The following is a 23,264-nucleotide window of genomic DNA, read 5'->3' as shown; positions in this document are numbered from 1 at the left end:
GAAAGTTTCTATCAGTCCCCCCTTTCCCTTCTCGGTACTCTTTACCTAGAACGGCGGCCATCGTATGCACTTAAAAACGGGTGCGATGCGATGGCTGCGATTTCCCATAGGGATCAATGTTAAAAGTCAGATTGGACGCGATTTTAGTGTTCAATGCCTCAATGCCCGCGATTTTTCCATAGGAAACCATGTTAAATGGGCCACAGAGCCCAAATAGTCACCCTAAAGTCTGAAATGGCCCCCACAATTGTTAACGCCACCCCACGATCAACGTGAACCCGAAGCGTGGCGAGCGCAGCGGTACGCGTCCTCCGACCTTTTCATACCCCCACTATCCACGTCGGCGTGGAGTTGAGAATAGAATAGTGCGCTCGCCACCGAGCCCGAAGCGTGGCGAGCGCAGCGGATACCTTCACAGGTAAACGCGTCCCTTCGCGGGCTTCACAGGTATCCTCGTCCCCTTGCGGGGCTCGCCACGCTTCGGGCTCGGTGGCTCGCTGCGCTCGCCACACTATTCTATTCTCAACTCCACTCCGACGTGGATAGTGGGGGTATGAAAAGGTCGGAGGACGCGTACCGCCGCCCCTCGCGGGCTCGCTGCGCTCGCCACGCTTCGGGTTCACGTTGATCGTGGGGTGGCGTTAAAAATTGTGGGGGCCATTTAAGACTTCAGGGGGACTATTAGGGCTCTGTGGCCCATTTAACATTGTTTCCTATGTAAAAATCGCGGGCATTGAGGCATTTCACACTAAAATCGCGTCCAATCTGACTTTTAACATTGATCCCTATGGGAAAATCGCGGGCATCGCGTCGCACCCGTTGTTTTTTTATGTGCATACAATGACCGTGATGCCCGCGATTTTTTGCCCGCGATGCCAATCGCGGGCGCCGTTCTAGGTAAAGAGTACCCCCTTCTCTGCTCTAAAGTATACATATTAAGATCTTTTAGTCTTTCCTGGTACGTTTTGTGATGTAGGCCATACACCATTTTAGTTGCTCTTCTTTGTACAGTCTCTAATGTATTTATATCCTTCTGGAGATATGGCCTCCAGAACTGAACACAATACTCTGTGAGGTCGTACCAATGACCTATACAGTGGCATTATTACTTCTTTATACTGCTGATACCTCTCCCTATGCGACCAAGCATCTGACTTGCCTTCTTCGTTGATTTGTTACATTGCCTACCTGCCTTTAAGTGCCCTGAAATAGTGACACCTAGATCCCTCTCTTCCTCAGTAGTTTCCATTATAGTGCCATTTATACTATATTTAGTCTTTGAATTTCTGAGACCCAAGTGCATGATTTAGCATTTTTTGGCATTAAACTGTAGTTGCCATTCTCTTCACCATTTCTCTAAGCTACCTAGATCCTCAATCATTTGTTTTACCCCTCCTAGTGTGTCTACCCTGTTGCATACATTTTGTGTCATCTGCAAAAAGGCACATTTTACCCTCAATTCCATTTGCAATATCACCAATAAAGATATTAAAATGCACCGGTCCAAGTACAGATCCCTGGGGTACTCCACTTGTAACCTTTCCCTCCTTTGACTGTACTCCATTTACTACAACTCTTTTTTCTGTCCTGCAACCACGCTCTTATCCATTCAACTATCTTAGAATCCAATCCCAAGCTTTCAAGTTTATTTAACAGTCTGCGATGTGGGACAGTGTCAAAAGCTTTACTAAAGTCTAGATAAGCTACATCTACAGCCCCACCTTGATCTATTACTTTAGTCACCCAATCAAAAAAGTCAATAAGATTTGTTTGACATGATCTTCCCCTAATAAACCCATGCTGTTTTGGATCCTGTAAATTGCTGGTTTTGAGATATTCTACAACTCTTTGTTTTAAGAGTGTTTCCATCAATTTCCCTACTACTGATGTAAGGCTCACTGGTCGATAGTTGCTTACCTCTTCCTTGCTTCCACTTTTGTGCAGTGGGACTACATCCGCTGTTTTCCAGTCCTCTGGGATTACTCCAGTAGCTAGTGACTGGTTGAATAATTCTGTTATTGGTTTTACCAGCTCCCCTTTAAGCTCTTTTAGTATCCTTGGATGTATCCCATCTGGTCCCATTGATTTATCCACTTTCAGTTTTGAGAGTTCTGTGAGGACTTTCTCCTCTGTAAATGTACTTGTCTCTCCCTCAGTTTTCTGACTATACTTGCAACTTAACTGTGGCCCCTTCCCTTCTCTTTCAGCAGTGAATACTGAGCAGAAATAATTATTAATATTATCTGCTATTACATTGTCCCCCTCAAGAAAACTTCCACTCTCTGTCTTCAGTCTAATTATTCCACTTTTTGTTTCTAGAGACGGGTCTCTGCAGAACTTGTAGTTTTATGCCATATAATAGTGGCCCAGATTACTTTCTGATTACTAATAGTGCCTTAGTTAATGTTATGCCCCATAGTAGTAACTTAGTTCACTTTCTGAACCATAGCAGTGCCATAGTTTGTCCTGTCACATGATCAGGCTTTCAGTACACGTTATGCAACACAGTACCCAAAGTTCACATTTAAGCGTACAACATGCTCTGTTCATGTGCCACCAGTTTATATAATGCAACAATATTCTGCCTCTGTTTCATATTGTACCACATTACCATGCCCAGTTCATTTTAAGTGAGCAGGTTCGTCATACCTAAATCTATTGTAGGCCCCAAAGCAAAAATCAAACGTTTTGTAAGGGCCCCTATGTACCACCCAATGGTGTATTACACATGTAACGTTGTCAGAAGCTGTTGCCGCTCAGCATTGGGCCCTTGCTGCAGCTGGTCTCCTTACACTAAAGTTAGCTACACCCTTGGCCCTGATCCTTCTATTAATAAACACTTTGTTCCACTCATTAGTTGCAGTAGGTAAATGTGTATGCTTTGTTGAGCTACCCAGATTATCCCTACACATGTTTTACTGTATGTGTCATACAAACATAAAAAATTGCACATGATCATTTTAAGTAACAAAATTTTATTTAGATCTATGTGTAGGATCTGGCTTTTTGTGGTTTTTGAAAGGTGAATCAATGCAGCAGTAGTAGTTAGGAATAAAAACACATTTGCTTTTTAATTCACTTTTCCATTTCAATAAATAAGAAATTGTGTCCATTTTAGGTAGATTGCTTATTTTTCCTCACACAGCTAAGAAAATCGAAATCTATTTTATGTAAATGTTAAGTATTATGAAAATATAAAGAATACTTTTGTATGGGTATCAATAATAGGTTCAACAGTGTATATTAGCAACCTAGAATTTTCTGTACATACTGTCTGTAAGTGAATGGAACAATACACAACTTGTGTTGTCAGGAGAGAAATTTATGTAAAAAGGGCTTTACATGGAGGAAATCTAGAATTACAAAAAGCATCAGTTCAGGGAAAAAAAAACCCTAATCTGCTATTACTTTTTTTAAATTATAGGCTAGTCTCTATAGATTATCAGTAAAAAAATTTTTTTTTGTAGGCTTTCACTTTTTGTTTTTAGGCTTAACCCTTTCAAGTTCAACGTCTAGTCAGGCTCAACAGCCCTAGCGCTGCTAGCGGATCCAATGGTGAGCCACTTTAAAATAAGAACATTAACATCGTTTAACATTCAATGTAGAACATTTTGGAATAAAAAAAAAATGACAATATATATATTTAAACCATACAGTTTGAATTGCAAAAATAATTTGGACTGCAAAAGGTTAAGGGTTTTCAGAAAATATAGCGTACTCTTAAAGTACGTGCACCCTTCCAGAAAGGGAGAGAGGAGAGATTGTAGCTGTGGTGTCAAACAGATGCCAGTGTGCTTCCTGTACGAAAGCTCAATGGGTCCTCTGCCAACAAATTTAAAGGCGTAGCAATTGTATGAAGTCATTAGGTAAACATAATGTCTACACCACAATGCCGACAATTTTGCAGAAGGTGAGTGACCACTTACTCACCAGAGATGATAAGTTGACATTTTATCACCATCTACATGCCGCACCATAGCCGACCCCATCTGTCACATGTATATAATTATGTTTAGAAAGAATTGCATGCAGCAGCTTTATAGTGGAGTCCCTTTCCTAAAAAAAGACCATTCCACTTTTACTTCAACCTGTCATCGGCTCTAAGAATAATAATAATTTTCTAGCTGGAAAACTAGTGCTAAAATTCCATTTATCACTGCTCTTAAATACTTCACAAGCTACAGTAGTTGGGAGATGTCATGTACTGAAACAGTATATTTGTGTGGGCCTCACAATTTATCCAGTCATGTAGGAGGCAAATGTGATAGGATAATGGGGCTCATTACCATGAGTCTCACAATTATGTCTATCTGTGACCATTGTTCTCCCTTTTATAGACGTCACAGAGATAGTTGAATGTTTTTTACTGCCATTTTTTGTAGAGGATTTTTATTTGAGGGCATCTGTTTTACTTTTTGGACACTACATATATGGTAATTTTGTAATCTCAACAATTGAAACAGTTTATCACAGAAAATAAACAGACATTATAGCGAAATATGTCATTAGATCATTCGTTTTCTTTTCTACCTGGAAGCCAAAAAAAACCAAACCTTTTTTTTTTAATTATATTTTGAATATTTTAATGATTTAGGGGCTCTTATAAAAGCTCAGAGATACAATTGTGAGAGATTAACTACGAGCCAGTCAGCTTCTGTCTTTACATGTTAGAAGCAGTGCTTGAAAAATTACATTTAGGAGCTGATTAGTTGTGACTTTCTTTCCCTAAGATTTATAAATATCCCCCTTGGAAACCAGTGTACATATGAAAAAAAATAATCAATTTATATTTAGACATACGGGGCTTTATTCAAATGATGTCGGATCCATTCCGAAATTCTTTTGAAGGAATGGATCAGACATCCATTATTCAATGCAACGGGCAAATCCGGATGTCTGATTTGGCTGCTGATTTAAGCTCACCCTGGTGAGTGTAGTGGCAGGATTGCCCGGGGGGTGACGGAGGCCGGGTGAGCTGCTCTTACCCGACTGTGAGACGGGTAAACACAGCGGGAGGGTATGGGAGGCGGCAGGATGGTGCTGGAGGCAGCGGACAGGAAGGCGGTGCCGTGTAAGCTGCTGCTGCTCACCTGGCGTTGTCCTCCATGCCTCAATCTGACATCTTTTCATGTCGGATTGAGATTGCCGGAAACGTAGCCAAAAGCTTTTGGCTTTGGCTGTGTTTCCGTCAAAAGCAGGTGGATTGGTGGCTATTCCGCCAATCCACCTGGTTTCCGGCAGGTCAGAATAGGGGGGTGGCCAATCCCCGGGAATTGGCCTAAAAAAAACCCGCTGGGATTTGAATCCTGGGATTGGATCTTCCAATCCCGGGATTTCGGGATTAGATGCGCATGTGCATATCTAATGCCGGGCAGCATCTGAGCGAGTGCTCAGACGCTACCCAGGAGTTACTGATCCCCAGACTGCAGTCTGGAGCGGGTATGGGCAGTCTGACCTGCGCAGCGTGACCTCTGACCATCACGCTGCGCAGGTCGGACTACCCATACCCACTCCAGAATCATCTCTCTCACCATTGAGTCCGGACCTGTAAGTGTTTCTGCGGCTCTGCTGCTGCTACTACCGCCGCCACCCGCTCCTGTCTGCAGAATGTCTGCCCTGCTCCCGGCCGCCCGCCTGTGTAAGTAAATAAATGTGCGGGGCGGCCGGAGCTGGGCTTCTTTTTAGCATGTTTTTTGGCCTAAACTGCTTAGAGATGTCAATGCCAGGAATCCCAGGATTGAAAAATGCCCCGGGATTGGCATCCCTAGTCAGAACATTCTGACCTGCTGAAAAGAAAACAGCTAACATTGAATAGGTCGGAACCCCTTCCTACCTATTAATGTCAACATCAATTGAATATATGCCACAGGAGGATACAGAAAAGAAGAATGGATATTTGCCAGTGTGAGGAATCTTATGAACTTCTGTTCATATTGGATCATACAACGTCTCTTTTATTTTTTATTTTCAGGTCACCATAACAACCAGGTTATTGGTTTCTCATCTAAGTGGGATCAGACATTATGAAAAGGACATCCAGAAAGTCCGGAAAAAGATTTCCAAGAAATCGTCAGATAAAGCATTATCTCCAGAGAGGACCATTGAGAAAGTGTTGTCAGAGGATGCTGCACCTCTGAAAGCAGGGGAACACAGCAAAATGAAAAACATAGATAAAAAAAAATCCCAGACGTGTTCTCCAACTCCACCAGAAGAATTTTATATCAAGGACAAGTTTGAGAGTGTGATAGATTCTTTGGAGCTGTTTAAAAATGATCCTTTGGTTTTCAAACCAGGTAGGACTGTCCGACACATGGTAACATGCACAGTTCAGGGATGGACAAACAGCACATCCTTTGTCTGTGTAGTACTGTGTAAGCATCTGGAATTCCTTCCAGTATACAATGAAGTTTTAATGCCATCGGCAGGGGACTTCACATAAAAATATAGCAGTCACCTTACTACCACATTGTACTGCAGTTCCAATAGATTTTGTTCTAATGATTATGGACATTGTGCTTGTTTTGGGCTTCCCCACTGTGAAATGTGTCAGTTACCTGATATTGCTGAAATCAAATAAAAATCCATTGGGATTCGTCATGACCAGCAATGAAATATGCGCATAAGAAAATTAGGTACTTGTTTTGTTTCACGGCGGCCAATATATCGGCTGATCTGATGCGATTTTATCTTTTTACCTTTTCATAACCCCACTATCCACTACGCATGGAGTTGATTTTATATAGTGTGGTGAGCGCAGCGAGCCACTGAGCCCGAAGCGTGGCGAGCGGACGCAGATTACTGCGCTCGCCACACTATATAAAATCAACTCCATGCGTAGTGGATAGTGGGGTTATGAACAGGTAAAAAATCGCATCGGATCGGCCGCTGTGAAACTAAACAAGTACCGAAAAATTATGTTTAAGAAAACACCCTATATTTGAGCTTTGTTCTGTTTTGCATTTTATTGTATTCAGAGTAAATATGTTATATAGGTTGTGATTTAAAAAGTAAACATTCAGAATTTTAACATGGTCTGAATGTCGACATGGCCAGGCTCAGCATATAAACTTGTCAAATGTCAACCTTCTTTTTTTTTTTTTTTCATTTAGTTGTCAACTAACCAACTTTAGCCCAACTGTAAAATTGTCTGTCAACACGCTGTCCATGTCCACTTTCTCATATACACTTGTTATGTTGACTACCATTTTGTATGCTCTGTTAATCTCCATTTTCATATCTGCCTTCTTCTCTGTGCCATCCTCATGCTAATCTATTCTGAATATTCCATGTATTTTGTATTTCTTTATTCCTTCCTACTTATCCATTTGTAGTACTATGTCTTTTAATGGCTATCCCAACCTATCTTGTTAAGCCATTTATTTCCCGTTCCAGGGTCACAGTTTCTCTATTCAACTCATGCCTGGACCTTGCTAAGTGCTGTGGTGGAACGTGCCTCAGGGAAAGAGTTCCTGGATAATATGCTGCAGATGTTCAAAGATCTGGGTATGAAGAACACCGTGCCTGAAGAACATGAGCCAATTATATACAACCGAGCCAGGTACAATCACATAGCTGGGGTGAAGCTGACAGAAAAGTGCAAATAATCACTGACCAATATACTAGGGAACGCACTTAAAAGTACTTTTTTTTTTTTTTGCTGAAGTCTCAAACTGTAAAGGGAATATGATACACCTTACAAACTATTTTCTGATATTTAATCTGTTATCAAAATGAGCTCATATTTCACCATGTTTTTAGTATGGCTCTCCTTATTAACGTTTTACTGTGTAGCCAGCCTAGCTTTTTAAAATAGGAAACTTTTTCGGTACTTGTTTCCTAGCACGGCCACAACAATCATGATCGCGGTCATCGGGGGTAAAATCGGGGCCATCGCAGGCACTAAAAAATCGGGTGCGATGGGCCAGACGCGATGCCCGCGATTTCCCCATAGAGAACAATGTTAAATGCCTCAATTTACCCGCGATGACCACGATTTCCCATAGGAAACAATGTGAAATGGATCAATTTACCCAAATTATCATAGGGAACAATGTTAAATGGCCCCAAAACACCCCTGAACATTAAAATGTCCCCCCAAAAGTACTATACGCCACCCCGCGATCAACGTGAACCCGAAGCGTGGCGAGCGTCCTCCGACCTTTTCATACCCCCACTATCCACGTCGGCGTGGAGTTGAGAATAGAATAGTGTGGCGAGCGCAGCGAGCCACCGAGCCCGAAGCGTGGCGAGCGGACGTGGATACCTTCAGTTATACGCATCCCCTCGCGGGCTTCCCAGGTGTCCATGGCGACGCGGACACCTGTGAAGCCCGCGAAGGGACGCGTTTACCTGTGAAGGTATCCGCGTCCCCTCGCGGGGCTCGCTGCGCTCGCCACGCTTCGGGCTCGGTGGCTCGCTGCGCTCGCCACACTATTCTATTCTCAACTCCACGCCGACGTGGATAGTGGAGGTATGAAAAGGTCGGAGGACGCGTACCGCCGCCCCTCGCGGGCTCGCTGCGCTCGCCACGCTTCGGGTTCACGTTCGCGGGGTGGCATAAACTACTTTTGGGGGGACATTTCACTGGTCAGGGGGGTTTTTTGGGGTTTCTGGCCCATTTACCATTCTTCCCTATGATGATTTGGGTAAATTGACCCATTTAACATTGTTTCCTATGGGAAATCGCGGTCATCGCGGGTAAATTGAGGCATTTAACATTGTTCCCTATGGGGAAATCGAGGCCATCGCGGGTGGACCATTTAAGCATTTTTGCCCGCATACGACCCGACCGACGCGATTTTCACTGTTTTCAATGCATTTCAATGGAAAAATCGGGGGCATCGCGTCGGTCGCGTCGCAGGCCACTAAAAATTACCCCCGATGGCCGCGATTGTGGCCGTGCTAGGAAACAAGTACCACTTTTCCAAACTAAACTGGAAAATATAATTACAGTAGTATTCTGGTTGCTTTTTTGGCCTTAAATATTTGGGAAGGTCATGTTCCATCCCCTTTTGATATGGCAGCACTGCTCCATTTGAGCAGCCTTCTAGTGGAATGTATATTGTAACGTATTACAGCCTGAAAAGAGGACTATTTGGTAATTTAGCAGTTACACTTTAAATATACTGTCATAGGCGTGGGCACATAGTGTTAGGGGTGCACCGGCATCCCCTAATGCTGTGCCTGCTCTTATAAACACCTCTCTGCCGCTAGCAACCAGCATTACCAAAGACTTTTGCTTTTTGGAACTGTATTCTATTAAAAGAAGAGCCCATCATTCAATGATGTGTGTTTTGCATTGTTACTTGTACAAGACCATTGTCATATCACTACATACCTGTGTCATCCATATATGTTTTTGACTTTATTTGCATGAACTGTTACAGAGAGTACAGGTGCCCACACACTAGAACGATTTTTTGGCCGATTTCCGATATATCGTCCGATGTTTACCGATAATCGGTCGAAAATTGGCCGATTTTTGTCTGATGGCGCTCCCGTGGATCGTTTACTAAATTTTCTGATCTTACGTGCTGCATGAAAGATCAGAAGATTTAACAAAAGATCCATAGGAACGCACATGGGATCTTAAGAAAAATCTTTGGTAAAGATGTGCGCTTGCCTGAAATCTTTTGTCCAGGACAGGCAAAAGATTTGAAGGCTAATTTATGCGCACATCTTATGATCGCAGATCTTTCTAGTGTGTGGGCACCTTAAGAAGATTAAAAACTGACAAATAGGCTGGAGATTATGTTGTGGCTGAGACTTTTATATTGTAGCAAGTGCCAATACAGACACGCCTGATAGGTGGTGTTAGACGCACCCAATGGGTGTTGTTAGACATGCACACTAGGTGGTGCACCCCCTAATAAAATTTGCTGCGCACGCCTGTGTATACTGTAGAGATTGTTTGTCAGTCCTACACAACTGTATAAAACCGTATATAATATGCACAAGATGCTATGGTTAAAGGGATAGTGTAGAATGTATTTTTGTTTTAATTTCTGTTTCTTTGCCACAATATCCTCTCAATGTCTCAGACGCCATTTGTTGGCTCAGCTGCTGGACATGTAGGAGTGGTTGGAAATTCTGCAGAGCAGTACACTCTGACAAAGGAACTTGGAGATCCCCAAGGCTGATATGTTAGGACCAAGTGGACAGGAATATGATATATTTAATACAAGTAATGTTTTAATGTCTTTAAAATACTTCTACATTTTTTTTATTTGTACCTTTAATAATTTGGTTACTTTAAATTTTATATATATTTTTTTCCTGGCCTTTTTTTAATGTACCATTTGAATCCAACATTGGAACGTTGATGTAGCATACATTAGCTAAAATGAAATCTATTACAGCATGATTTACCCTCCCCATGTAACTGATTTGTTGCTTTGGCTTGGGTTTTTTTTCATGTCCTACTATTTCAGAACTAAATGTACTTTAGCTTGTTGAATAGATTAAGCACATTATTGCAATTAAGAAAATATATTGCAAAACTTAATGTAAATGATGTACATATCAGACAAAGCCACACCAAATACAGCTACTTGCCCAGCTTAATGCTCGCCACTTCTTCATCCCAGGATCACTTGGCTGTCCTCAGCATGATGCCTACCATAGTCCTGTGCCATCTGTGTGCAAGGCTAACAAGAAAATAAAAAATCAGTTTCTTGGCAAATGGTATTGAACCAAGTATTTTTTATAACTAAGTTTAAAGGACCACTAGGCCTAACCTGCATGCACCCACGGCGAACCTTCTGTTTGCTGGATGCACGCACCCAACATAGTGGGTGGGAGGCTGAGGAGCATGGGGCGCCCAGCATTTGCACTTGATATAGAATATGCATTTTTGTTTGGTCGTACCAATGGTGGTCACTGGCAACAATGGGTATGGATGGAGCTCCGGCGACAAGGAGGGGATAAGACTTCTTGTGTGCAGCCCAGGGCTCCTCCTCCTCCCTATACCCCTCCTCCCAGGCCTCAGTTTTTCCTTGGTGCCTGGGAGAACAGGTCACTAAGGAAGGGCTCTTAAGCCCTTGTTATTAGGTTAAGACTTAATGTTATTATTTTGTTAAATTTTTACTTTCACTTTGAGGCAAGCCACCGGTGCATGCTCAGGCTCCTGCGTGGCTGCCTCCCTGGACTGGGCTGGCGGCCTGACCTATATGGCCAGACCCGCCAGCCTCTCCTGCAGCACATGGGGGGACGGCACCATCCAGTCAAGGTAAGCGGATCCCCGATGCGGCATCCGAATCGTCTGTAAAGTCACCGGAGGGGTATCCTCCGATGGCAGTGGCGCCCTGTTCCGACAGCACTCAACTAGACCCCCAGGGATGCGGGCTGGCTGGGCGGCCATTATACATCCCTGGAGGGTTCCAGGACGAGGCAGGTTGTAGGTCCCAGCTCCCGCCTCCACCCCTCAGCAACGGGACCTTCCATAGGTCCACCCGCGGTGAGGGACCTCTTCGCCACGCCCCCTCCTCAGCATCTGGGCGCCATTACAGCGCTGCTGGAATCTGAGAAGTGCACCCCAGCCTCCTGTTCCCTGTGACCTCTACCTGTCCAGGCTCAGGTTTGAAAGCTGTTACCACACTATTTTAGCGTGGGTAACTGTTTGCATGTGCCTTGCCCCCCCTTTTCTCTGTCTTAGTTTCTGTTTACAGAAAATAAACTGTCTGGCCTTGTGTTCTCGAAGACTTTCTTGGAGCACTCTGAAACAGCTTACAGCTGGATCATGTGGGGGTCTGTGACCGCGGCTCCACAGAGGGCTCCCAACCTGGGCCCTCTGGGTCGGTTACACCAACCGAACCTAAGTGGGCAGCGTCCCTTTCCTCAGCTATGAGGGAGCTCGCGTCACAGCTGGCGGAGGCCAGGGCCCCTATTCCGCCAGAGCCACCCACGGCTCCTGCTGCTTATCAGAATACATTGGTTCCACGGCAGCAGTAGCGTGAGCCGACATGGGTTCAGAATCTCTCCTCCTCGGTACAGGGCTTGGTTCAAGTTTCCATATCCCTCAAACTTTGCTCGGCACCTCTGATACCCGCAGACATTTTGTGAAGCTCCTTTGTGTCCCGACTCCACTGACACAGGTTCGGACCATGATCCTGAGGGTGAGGTGGTAGATGTGGACACAAACGAGGAGGAGGAGGGGGAATCCAGTCAGGACGATCGCATGACACAAGCACGTGTCGATGCTCTCATTAAAGCTGTACGTTCCTCTTTTAAGACGACCAGCCTGCTGTGGAAGAGACTCCTCTGTTCAAATGGAAGAAGGAGCTGGCTGTTTTCCTGCCATCGTCACAGCTTAACAATATCCTGAAGGAGGCCTGGTCACATCCCAACAAGGTTTCCTGTGTCCAAGCGCCTTACTTCGGTGTACCCGTTCGAGCAAGCGGATCGCCTCAAGTGGGAATCCTCACCGCAGGTGGAAGCTTATGTGGACCGGTTAGTAAAATCCACCACACTACCAATTCCTACAGTGATGTAGTCCCTTAAGGACACCATTTTTTTTTAATGCAGGAGTCGCAGCACGACCGGCTATGGCCTCTGCCTGGGTAGCTCGGGCCATTTCAGACTGGGCAGCCGAGTTGCTGCAACACATGAACTCTGGCACTCGTCGTTCAGACTTTATCAAATACGTGGAGGCATCTGCATATTTGGGCGAGGCGGCGTGGGATTCCACAGCGCTGTCCTCACTGATCTCCGCTTCCTCCGTAGTGGCCCACCGGATGCTCTGGCTCTGTACTTGGAATGCAGACCCTGAGTCCAAAAGGAGCACTAGAGGCTCTGCCTTTTTCCAGAGGTCCTCTTTGGTTCAGAATTGGACAAAATCGTCTCCATGGTAGCCATTTCCAAAACTGCTTTCTTGCCTTCCGCTCCCCCAAAGGCGCGCCTGCCTTTCTTTCATCCGCAGGGAAAAGCCAGGGGACAAGACCCCTCTATCACAAAGTGTGGTAATCCCCTTCGTGGCCGACAGTTCTGGTCCGGTCGCTGTCAGACTCCAAAGCAGCCTCACAAACCTGCTGCATGACTTTCCATCCCCAACAGAGGTGGGGGCCTGTCTGCTGCAACACCACACAGTGTGGCAGGCGACCACCTCTGACTAGCATTTCAGAAACTTCCCCCAACCCAGTTCATCACTATAGCCGCCCCTTTCTACTCAAACCTCCTTCCTGGTTTAGAAACCTGACGGGTGTCTTCGGCCAATATTGAACTTGAAGGACCTCAACCCCTTCCTCTGGGTTCCACAGTTTAGAATGGAGTCCCTGCGCTCCATCCTTCAAGCACTCGAACCATGGGACTTCATGGTATCCCTCGATATAAGGGATGCTTACTTGCATATTCCTAACAGGGAGGACCATAAGAGGTTCCTGAGGTTCACAGTCCGGGACCTGCTCTACCAATTTTTGGGTCCTCCCTTTCGGACTCTCCACGGCACCCATGGTCTTCACCAAGGTTATGGCAGCCACCCTACGGGTGCAGGGGGTGCGCATATTGCCATACCTCAACGATCTGTTACTCTTGGCGCAGTCTCCGGACACCTTGGCTCTCCACCTGCAGTTGAGAATTCAGACTCTCCAGTCCCACTGTTGGATTATAAACAAAGTCCTCTCTGGCCCAGCTCAGTGCATGCTTCACGTGGGCGTGCTCGTGGACTCGCAGGCCCAGAGGGTTTTTCTGTCTCAGGAGAAGGTATCCGCCCTGAAAACGCTTCTGTGAGACTTTCTGCATCATCGCAGAGTCTCTATTCACCTCTGCATGAGAATCCTGGGCATCTCAAGCAGGAGTCTCTGGTGGCCATTGTAGTAGCTCCCAATTGGCCGAGAAGGCTGTGATTTTCTGACCTGCAAGATCTGTCCATGGCACCTCCATGGCCTCTGCCCTTGCGCCCGGACCTTCTCACTCAGGGTCCACATTGTCATCCAGACCTGCAGAGATTGGATTTGACGGCCTGGCTCTTGGGAGCAAAGGGTTTCTCTCCTAGTGTGGTTTGTACCATGATTGTGGTCAGAAAGCCCTCCTCTGCCCAGGTTTACTACCGTGTGTGGAGAGCCTTTCACCGGTGGTGTGCGGAGAAAGGTCTCCCGCCCAGGGAATTCCGGTTGTCTCGAATTTTGGCCTTTTTACAGGTGGACTTGGACCTAGGCCTCTGTCTGGCTTCCCTAAAAGTTCAGGTTTTGGCCTTGTCGGTCCTGTTTCAAAGCTCTACAGAGACCCCCATTTGAGCCTCTAGATAGTGTCGGTCTACGTTGGCTCTCTTTGAAGACCTTCTTTTAGCTGGCGGTGGCCTCGGCCCAAAGAGTCTCTGACTTGTCGGCAGCTTTTTCGGTACTTGTTTCCTAGCACGGCGCCAGCGATTAAAAATTGTATCCATCGGGACCCCAAAAATCGCATCCATCCCATGCAACCAAATCGCATGTGATGCGATCAACGCAATTTTTTACATTGGAATCAATGTAAAATGTTCCCCGAGACCCGATTTTACATTGATCCCCAATTTTCATTGTTTCCCAACCCTGATGGGTCAAATGCCCCCCATTGTTAACTCCACCCCACGATGAACGCCAACCCGAAGCGTGGCGAGCCTGAGAGGGGCGGCGGTACGCATCCTCCGACCTTTTCATACACCCACTATCCACGTCGGCGTGGAGTTGATTTTTTATAGTGTGGTGAGCGCAGCGAGCCACCGAGCCCAAAGCGTGGCGAGCGCACGCGCATAACTTCACAGATATTACGCGTCCGCTCGCCACACTATATAAAATCAACTCCACGCCGACGTGGATAGTGGGGGTATAAAAAGGTCGGAGGACGCGTAACGCCGCCCCTCGCAGGCTCGCCACGCTTCGGATTGGCGTTCATCGTGGGGTGGCGTTAACAATGGGGGGGGGGGGGGCATTTGTCATGTAAAATACCCATAAGGGTGGGTATACAATGAAAAATCTGGTCCATTGGCCCATTTAACATTGTTCCCTATGTAAAATAGAGTCCATCGCATCAGTCAAATTAATTTAAGGCATGCGATGGACGCGATTTTTTTCATGGTCGGGGAAAAGGCTAAAAATAGCCCTAAAATTGTGTTGGTCGCGTCCATCGCATACCTTAAGTTAAGGTTAAGGTATGCGATCACCTACGACAGGCGCCGTGCTAGGAAACAAGTACCGCTTTTTTCACCTTTTTCTGGTGTTCCATCGTGACAGGGCGGTGCTCTAAAGTGGTCTCTCGTTTTCATTTAAATGATTCCCACTTTCTCCTCTTCAGTTGAATCCCCGGGGACATATGCTCCCTGGACGTTGTCAGAGCACTCAAAATTTACGTGGAACGGACCAGCCTTTTACGCAAAACTGACTCCCTTTTTGTGCTGTACGATGCTGCTAAGCATGGTTGGCCGGCATCTAAACAATCATTGGCATGTTGGTTTCACCATTCGATAGGCCTACCTGTTGGCGAAGAAACCAGTGCCGTCTTCCCTTAAGGCCCACTCAGTCTGCTCGGTGGGTGCTTCCTGGGCGGCTGGTCGGGGAGCCTCTGCGGAGCAGTTGTCGTGCCGCCACATGGTCCTTTGTTCACACATTCATCCAATTTTATCACTTTTACACTTTTGCTTCATCAGAGTCTGCTTTTGGGTGTAGTGTCCTCTCTGCAGCTCAGGAGCGTTCCATCCCATGAGGGGACAGCTTTGGTACGACCTAAAAAAATGGATTTTTGTCTAACCTGTGAAATCCCTTTTTCAGAGTACATGGTGGTCACTGGCCGCCCATCCCTTGCGCACCTGGCTGTTTCTAGGGTCGGACATTTCCTGTTTTTTCTCTCTTCTCTCCTTCCTGTTCTCACTGAGGCTAGCTTGTTACAAAATGAGGCGGGGTATGGGGAGGAGGAGCCCGAGACTGCACTCAAGAAGTCCCCTTATCCCCTTGGTGCCCTGTCGCCAGGGCTTTATCCATACCCATTGTTGCCAGTTACACCATGGATTTTACAGGTAAGACAAAAATCTTTTTTTTTTTTTTTTTCCTGCTCCAATTTAAAATTCCATACAGGATTTTGGCAGGTTTCCTAGGCGCTTTAGCAAACATCCAAACAGAGGAGTTTTTAATTCCAGACGCTATACCCAAAAGAGAAAAAAATGCTACAATAGTGTAATACTGTTGAACATTAAATCAATTTGACTTATAATTTGAAATCAACTCGTACCCTGAGCTTTGGTCTACAAGTGGTGTAGACAACAGCGCATATGGTGAGAGCCGATACACGCCACACTGGATACAATCCTCACTTTCTCCTCCTTTTTAAGTGCGGTAATGTCTCAAAAATATAAAAGAGACTTCATGGTGCAGTATATACACACTTTAATAAAAAATTTTTTAAAAAGCACATGAACAGCGATTAGGATACAATGGACTCTCACCAGTGGCGTAACTATAGGGGGTGCAGCTGCTATGGGGCCCGGCCACTTGGGGGGCCCGAGGCCAAGCACGCTATCCTCTGCACCCATCAGAATATTGTTTTTTTTTTACATTTAAAGTAGTGCCGCGAGGGCTGAGGCTGCAGCGGCGCGGCAGCCCTGTGGAAACCCCCACCCTAACCCTCAACCTCCGGTCAGTGGCGGTGGTCACGCAGTGTAGATAGAGGACCGAGGTGGACCAGCTGATCCAGCACATCCAACCCCGTTTTGGCGCTGCCGGGAAAAGAAAAGAAACGGAAACCCTGCCTGACAAGCAGCAGGACCAAAGACCCGGCACCGACATGCGTGAGGATCAGAGACCCGGCGCTGACATGTGGAAGGACCAGAGACCCAGCGCCGTTATGCAGGAGACCCAGCACTGAGGAGGACACCGGCCACCACTGCTGCAGGACCAGGTACAAAGCACTGCTTGCACTGAAGGAGGAGGGGGACAGCGCAAGGTACATAATGTACCTGGGGGGAGGATGGTATTAGAAGTTAAAAGATGATGCCTGCCCCCTCTTCTCTTTCGGTGTCCACTCATTTCCTCTCTCTCCCTTACCCTCACTGGCTTCTCCACATTTCTTCTCACCTCCTGCCCCCCCCCCCCCCCCCCCTCTGTTTCACTTCTCTCTCCCATCTTTCTCTCTCCGCCTGTCCTTTCAACCCTCTCTCCCACTCCATCTCTCTGCCCCTAGTCGCTTTGAGGTTGCTTCATTATGGTACGCAGTGAATAGCATTGGGGAGTGGGGGGTTATTTCTCTTTCAATGGTCCTGGTGACACAGCTCAACACTGGGATGTAGGAGGGTCCGAAGGAGCTAGGCACCTATCCTAAAGCTTTTAGAGGGTAGGCTCCTCCCCTACTGCATCCTGGACTCTTCAGTTCGTGTTAGGTGCCCACTGGAGTGGGTGCTATTCTAAAGAGCTGCAGGAGCAGCTGAAGAATTAGTAGAGTAGTTAGGGGAATTTTATTATTTTATTAATTATACTCTAGCTAGGTAGGCACAGTGTGAGGATTCTCATAGTGAATCCTCACACTGCTAGCGCAGCAGGAGCTGGCAGAAGCGCGTCCTGTCAGCTCACTGTGCACAAGGGAGACGCTGTCTGGCCTCCCTGTGCAGCGCTTCCAGCTTCTTTTCAGAAGCTGCCTGGGCTCCGGAGTGTCCTGAAACCGGCTTCACGTTTAGGTGAGGATCATGGGGGACAGGCGCTCCGTGATGGCGGTGGCCATTTTATGCGGAGCTTACACGCTGAGCTCCTATATGAGAGGACAGCAGCATTGTTACAGGCATGTTCCAAGTGGTCCCCAGTCGAGGGGGAGATACTGGAACTAGGGAATCCTACCAAGGGAGCGGCTGACTGAGCAACATGCTGTGGTTTTGGGGGAGGGAGCCCTTATTGCACTGAGCGCGTGTAATGTATGCACACAGAAATTTGTCCCTGAGCAGATGGCCAAGGGGGGCTTATGTAACACTTGCGCTGCTGTGAGACCCATGGAGAGTGAACCTCAGAGGGCAGAGCAGATTGAACCCGCGTGGGCCATGGCCCTAGGCAGGTCAGTGAACGCTTTGGTGCAGCTACTGGACAGACAGAGTGATGTCTTGGTAGAATCCCAGAGACCTATGCCATCATCTCAGCAGTCCTCTGGCTCCTTGCCTCTTACCCAGGCAGACCCTGCCTTGATTCAGGTGATGCAGGATACTGCTAGGGGGATCAACAGGTTTAGTGAGATACTAGACAAGATTGATGTTGATGTTGCAGGGACTCCTAAAAGGTCTTATTCTATGCCTACATTGGTAGATGAGGAGGAGGGAGTGTATACTGACATCCCCTGGGATCAGGGTGATGATTTTGAAGAGACCTCTTCTGCAGGAGTAGAGGATCTTATTGTAGCTGTGAAACAGGCTTTGAAACTGTCAGTGGAGGATAAAACTCCTGCTAAAGGTGTGTTTAAGCGACAGCGTAAGGAGGCTGTTACCTTTCCTTCGGATGAAGGTTTACAGGAATTGTTGAAAGGGGCTTGGAAAACCCCTGATAAGAGGCTGCAAATGCCTAAGAGATTCCTTAGTCTGTACCCCATGCCGGAGTCTCATGCGGAGCTCTGGGAAAAGGTGCCAGTTGTGGATGCTTCAGTGGCACATTTGTCCAAGGCTACTGTTTTACCAGTACAGGGCGGTGCAGCTTTTAAAGATCCTGTGGATAAAAAGCTGGAGGGTAACCTCAAGGCTATATTTGAAGGGGTGGGATTCACCCTACGTCCACTTATTGCTTCAGCCTGGGTCTCTAAGGCCATGATTGAGTGGGCTGGTGAATTATGCACCATGCTGCAGGCTGACCCTGGTGTATTGCTGCTGGCGGAGAAGCTTAAGGCAGCTGCAGAGTATGTGGTAGAAGCAGAGGAGGAAGCACTTAAAATGGCAACCAGAGTGTCCACAGTGTCTATTAATGCCAGGAGAGTGCTCTGGCTTAAGGCCTGGGAAGCGGACAATGAGTCCAAAAAGGCCCTAGAAACTTTAGCTTTCAAAGGAAAGTTATTATTTGGGTCAGAATTAGAGGAAATAATTAAGCAGGCCACGGGCGGCAAAAGTACATTTCTGCCGGCTCCCACGGCTAAACAGGCATCCAGATTTTCTGCCTTTAGGCCGTCCTTTCGGTCCTCCCCTAGAGGTGGTGCGTCCTTTCGAGGACAGTCATTCAGGGGAAAGTTTCAGTCCTCTAGGGGCAAGACCCCGAAGTCCAAGTTTGGCTCCTTTCACAAGAAGCCTGCCACCAAAGGAGAGGACAAACCCTCCGCATGACTGTCAGGGGATTTGCCCGGCAGTGATAAAGGTGGGGGGTGTCTCTCACATTTCAGGGACGCATGGGCTTCTCTAGACCAGGATGCCTGGGTGTTAGACATTATAGCCCAGGGCTACAAAATTCCTTTCAGAGGTCTGCCTCTGAAAAGGTTTATCCCCACATCCTTGCCAAAGGAAGCGCGGCTTCGTACAGCTCTTGTGAGAGCAGCTCACTCCCTATTAGAGAAAGGGGTGGTTACTCCGGTTCCCAGGGCAGAGTGGAAGAAAGGCTTTTATTCCACTCTGTTTCTGGTGCCCAAACCAGACGGGTCTTTCAGACCAATACTAAATTTGAAGTCTCTAAATGTCCATTTATGGGTAGACCATTTCAAAATGGAGTCTCTACGGTCGGTGCTCCTGAGCCTAGACCAGGGAGAATTTTTGGCGTCCATGGATGTCCAGGACGCATATCTGCATGTTCCTATACACCCAGAGCATCAGGCCTTGTTGAGGTTTGCAATAGGAGACCTGCATTTACAGTTCAAGGCGTTGCCCTTTGGTCTGGCCACCGCGCCAAGGGTATTAACAAAAATAATGTCAGTGATGGCGGCTGTGCTGAGGCTCAGGGGAATCACAGTGATACCTTATTTGGACGACCTGCTGTTCAAAGAAGAGTCAGCAGCCATGCTTCAGAGTCATTTGGCAGAAGCCATCAGTTTTTTGCAGGCTCACGGCTGGATTTTAAACTTGCAAAAATCTCAGTTGGTACCATCACAGAGGCTCCAATTCTTGGGAGTTATTCTGGATACCCATCTCCATCGGGTATTTCTCCCGGAGGCAAAGGCCAGGGATCTGGTCGCCTTAGTCCAGGAGATTCTCAGCGCTCTGAGCATTTCTGTATGGAGGTAATGCTTCTTTTATTGAAAATTACATCCATTTTATACAAAAATATATACATATATACATCCTTTTTACATATATAGAATCAAACCAGAAAACCCTCCCCCTGTATGGAGGTGCCTCAAGCTGCTGGGGAAAATGGTGGCGTCATTCGAGACGCTGCAATTTGCCAGGTTCCACACTCGGGTTTTCCAATGGAACATCTTGACGGCTTGGTCAGGAAACACACAGACCATGAAGTCGGAGCTGATAGTGCTGTCTTCGGACACTCGAGACTCCTTGAAATGGTGGACAGAAGTGGACTCCCTTCAATGGGGTCGGTCATTGCAGACCTGGAACTGGCTAGTGGTTACTACCGACGCCAGCCTCAGGGGCTGGGGGGCAGTAGTCTTGGACCTCAGGCTGCAGGGCTTGTGGACTGCAGAGGAGTCAGCTCTACCGATCAACATCTTGGAGCTGAGAGCTGTCTGGAAAGTGATTTCCTTGGCGGGAGACAGGTTACTGAACCTCCCTTTAAGGATTCAGACCGACAATGCCACAGCTGTGGCGTATCTGAATCACCAGGGAGGTACACGCAGCAAATTGGCCATGTGGGAGGTGTCCAGAATCTTCCTATGGGCGGAACAGAATGTTCCAGCTGTATCAGCTATATTCATACCAGGAGTGGAGAATATAGAAGCCGACTTCCTGAGCAGGGAGGAGCTCAAGGAAGGGGAATGGAGCTTACACCCGCAGGTGTTTCAGCAGATCACCTTGAAGTGGGGAACTCCGGATGTGGACCTGATGGCATCCAGGTTCAACCACCAAGTACCCAGGTTCTATGCCAGAATGAGGGATCCACTAGCGGAGGCAGTGGATGCCATGACTATCCCCTGGGAGGGGAATCTCTTTTATGCCTTTCCACCAGTACCAATACTGGCGAGACTTTTAAAGAAAATACAAGGGCAGAAGGTTCCGGTGATCTTAGTGGCCCCAGATTGGCCAAGGAGGTCCTGGTACTCTAAGCTTCAGAGGTTGTCTGTGGACTCATGGCGTCTACCTCTGAGGCCAGACCTTCTAAGACCAGGTCTGTTCAATCACCTGGATTCAGCTCGATTAATTTTGACGGCCTGGCTATTGAAACCGCCATTTTGAAAAGAAAAGGTTTTTCTGATGCAGTGGTTCAGACTATGATTAAAGCCAGGAAATCTGTGTCCTCGGCAAATTATTATAGAGTATGGAAAACTTACATTAGATGGTGTGAGAGACGGAAGTCACACACATCTCATTTTAAATTATCAAAGATGATGGAATTTTTACAAGATGGTTTCTCATCGGGCCTAAGCCTTCAGTCATTGAAGGTGCAGGTTTCGGCCTTGTCCATCTATTTCCAGAAGAGGATAGCCATTTTACCGGAAATTCAGACATTTTTACAGGGGGTATCTAGGTTGAAACCTCCATACAAACAACCAGTAGCACCTTGGGACTTGTCACTGGTTTTGGAATGCCTTCAGAAGGCACCCTTTGAACTTTTGAGGTCGGCGGACCTTAAGTTTCTCACATGGAAGCTGGTGTTCTTGTTGGCAGTGGCATCAGCTAAGAGGGTGTCAGAGTTAGGAGCTTTGTCATGCAGATCTCCTTTCTTAATTTTTCATGACGATAGGGCGGTCCTGAGGACAGTGCCTCAGTTTTTACCGAAGGTAGTCTCTGCCTTCCATTTAAATCAGGAGTTAATTCTACCTGTGTTTCAACCCCCAGAGGGTTCTAAGAAAAGGGACAAGTTGAAGAGTTTGGATGTTGTGCGTGCTTTACGCATTTATGTGGACAGAGTAAAGAGTGTCAGAAAGACAGACACCTTGTTGGTATTGTATGACATACACAAAATTGGTTGGCCTGCATCTAAGCAGACTATTGCTAGGTGGTTGCGATCTATGATAGCTTTTGCATACACCAAAGTGGGAAGGCCTGTGCCGGCCAGAATAAATGCGCATACCACCAGGTCGGTTGCCACCTCTTGGGCGGTTCGACATGGGGCAACAGCTGAGCAGGTTTGCAGGGCTGCCACTTGGTCATCTGTTCATACCTTTGCCAAATTCTATAGATTCCATGAGTTCGCGTCGGAGGACGCATCATTTGGGCGAGCAGTGCTGAGAGCTGCAGACCTGAGCGTACCCACCCAAAGGACCGGCTCTGGAACGTCCCAGTGTTGAGCTGTGTCACCAGGACCATTGAAAGAGAAAAAGGGATTTTTGTAAGAACTTACCGTTCGAATCCCTTTCTCTGATATGGTCCTGGTGACACAGCGATCCCTCCCTTACGCTCAGTAAGTATGCCAGAAGTTTCATGATGTTCATGTTAAAATGGTTAAAAGTTAACAGTTATTGTTATAAAATGTGCATATAATATGTGCAGGCATTTGTACTGAGTTAATGTATTCCAGTGGCTTTGAAAGATTGAACTGAAGAGTCCAGGATGCAGTAGGGGAGGAGCCTACCCTCTCAAAGCTTTAGGATAGGTGCCTGGCTCCTTCGGACCCTCCTACATCCCAGTGTTGAGCTGTGTCACCAGGACCATATCAGAGAAAGGGATTCGAACGGTAAGTTCTTACAAAAATCCCTTTTTTAGTCAGCACACTAAATTGGAGAATGCTTGTACTCAAGGGTGTGTAGTTGCGAGTATCAGATTTTAAGTTAAGTGTGCCGCAGCAATGCTATTTGTGCCACATTAGGGCTTAGAACAGCATCGCCACCCTACTTTTGCTGGATTTCTGCTCACATCCCAGGAGGGTTCAAGCAGAAATACACTAGTTGGAGTTAGCAGCGCACTCATTAGAATAGCTATCGGTGCTATTCACAGTGCATTGTATTGAATTGACCCCTTTATATCTCTCTCACTTTCTGTCCCTAGTCTCTCTCTTGATCTCTCTCTGACCCTATTCTGTCTCTCCTCCTTATCTTTCACCTTTTTTCCCCATCCTCCTCTTTCTCCCCCACCCCTCTTTCTCTTCCTATTTGGAGCTGTCTCTCTCCCTGTCTCTCCCCTTTTCCCTCAGATACCCGCTCTCCCTCTATCTAATTCTCTCTCCCTGTCCCTCATTTTCTCCATGACACACGCTCTCTAGTTTTCTCTTTCAATCCCTGACACGCGCACTCTCTCTCTCTGCCAC

At 46.8% G+C, this 23,264-nt stretch overlaps 1 protein-coding gene across 2 annotated transcripts in view; it reads left to right on the top strand.

The window, feature by feature from the left end:
* LACTB (lactamase beta) overlaps positions 1-23,264 on the top strand; it is a 45,834-nt gene that overhangs the window by 16,622 nt on the left and 5,948 nt on the right. For both annotated transcript variants that reach the window (XM_083183499.1, XM_083183498.1), the window contains exons 4-5: positions 5,972-6,293; positions 7,393-7,558. In XM_083183499.1, coding sequence (XP_083039625.1) covers positions 5,972-6,293; positions 7,393-7,558 — 488 coding nt within the window. The remainder of the gene's footprint in view (positions 1-5,971; positions 6,294-7,392; positions 7,559-23,264) is intronic.

Source organism: Crinia signifera, chromosome 4 (assembly GCF_055691185.1).
Source record: "Crinia signifera chromosome 4, ASM5569118v1, whole genome shotgun sequence".
NCBI classification, from domain to species: Eukaryota; Metazoa; Chordata; class Amphibia; order Anura; family Myobatrachidae; genus Crinia; species Crinia signifera.
Note: the sequence above shows the minus strand (reverse complement) of the source record. Positions and strands in the feature narration are given on the sequence as shown.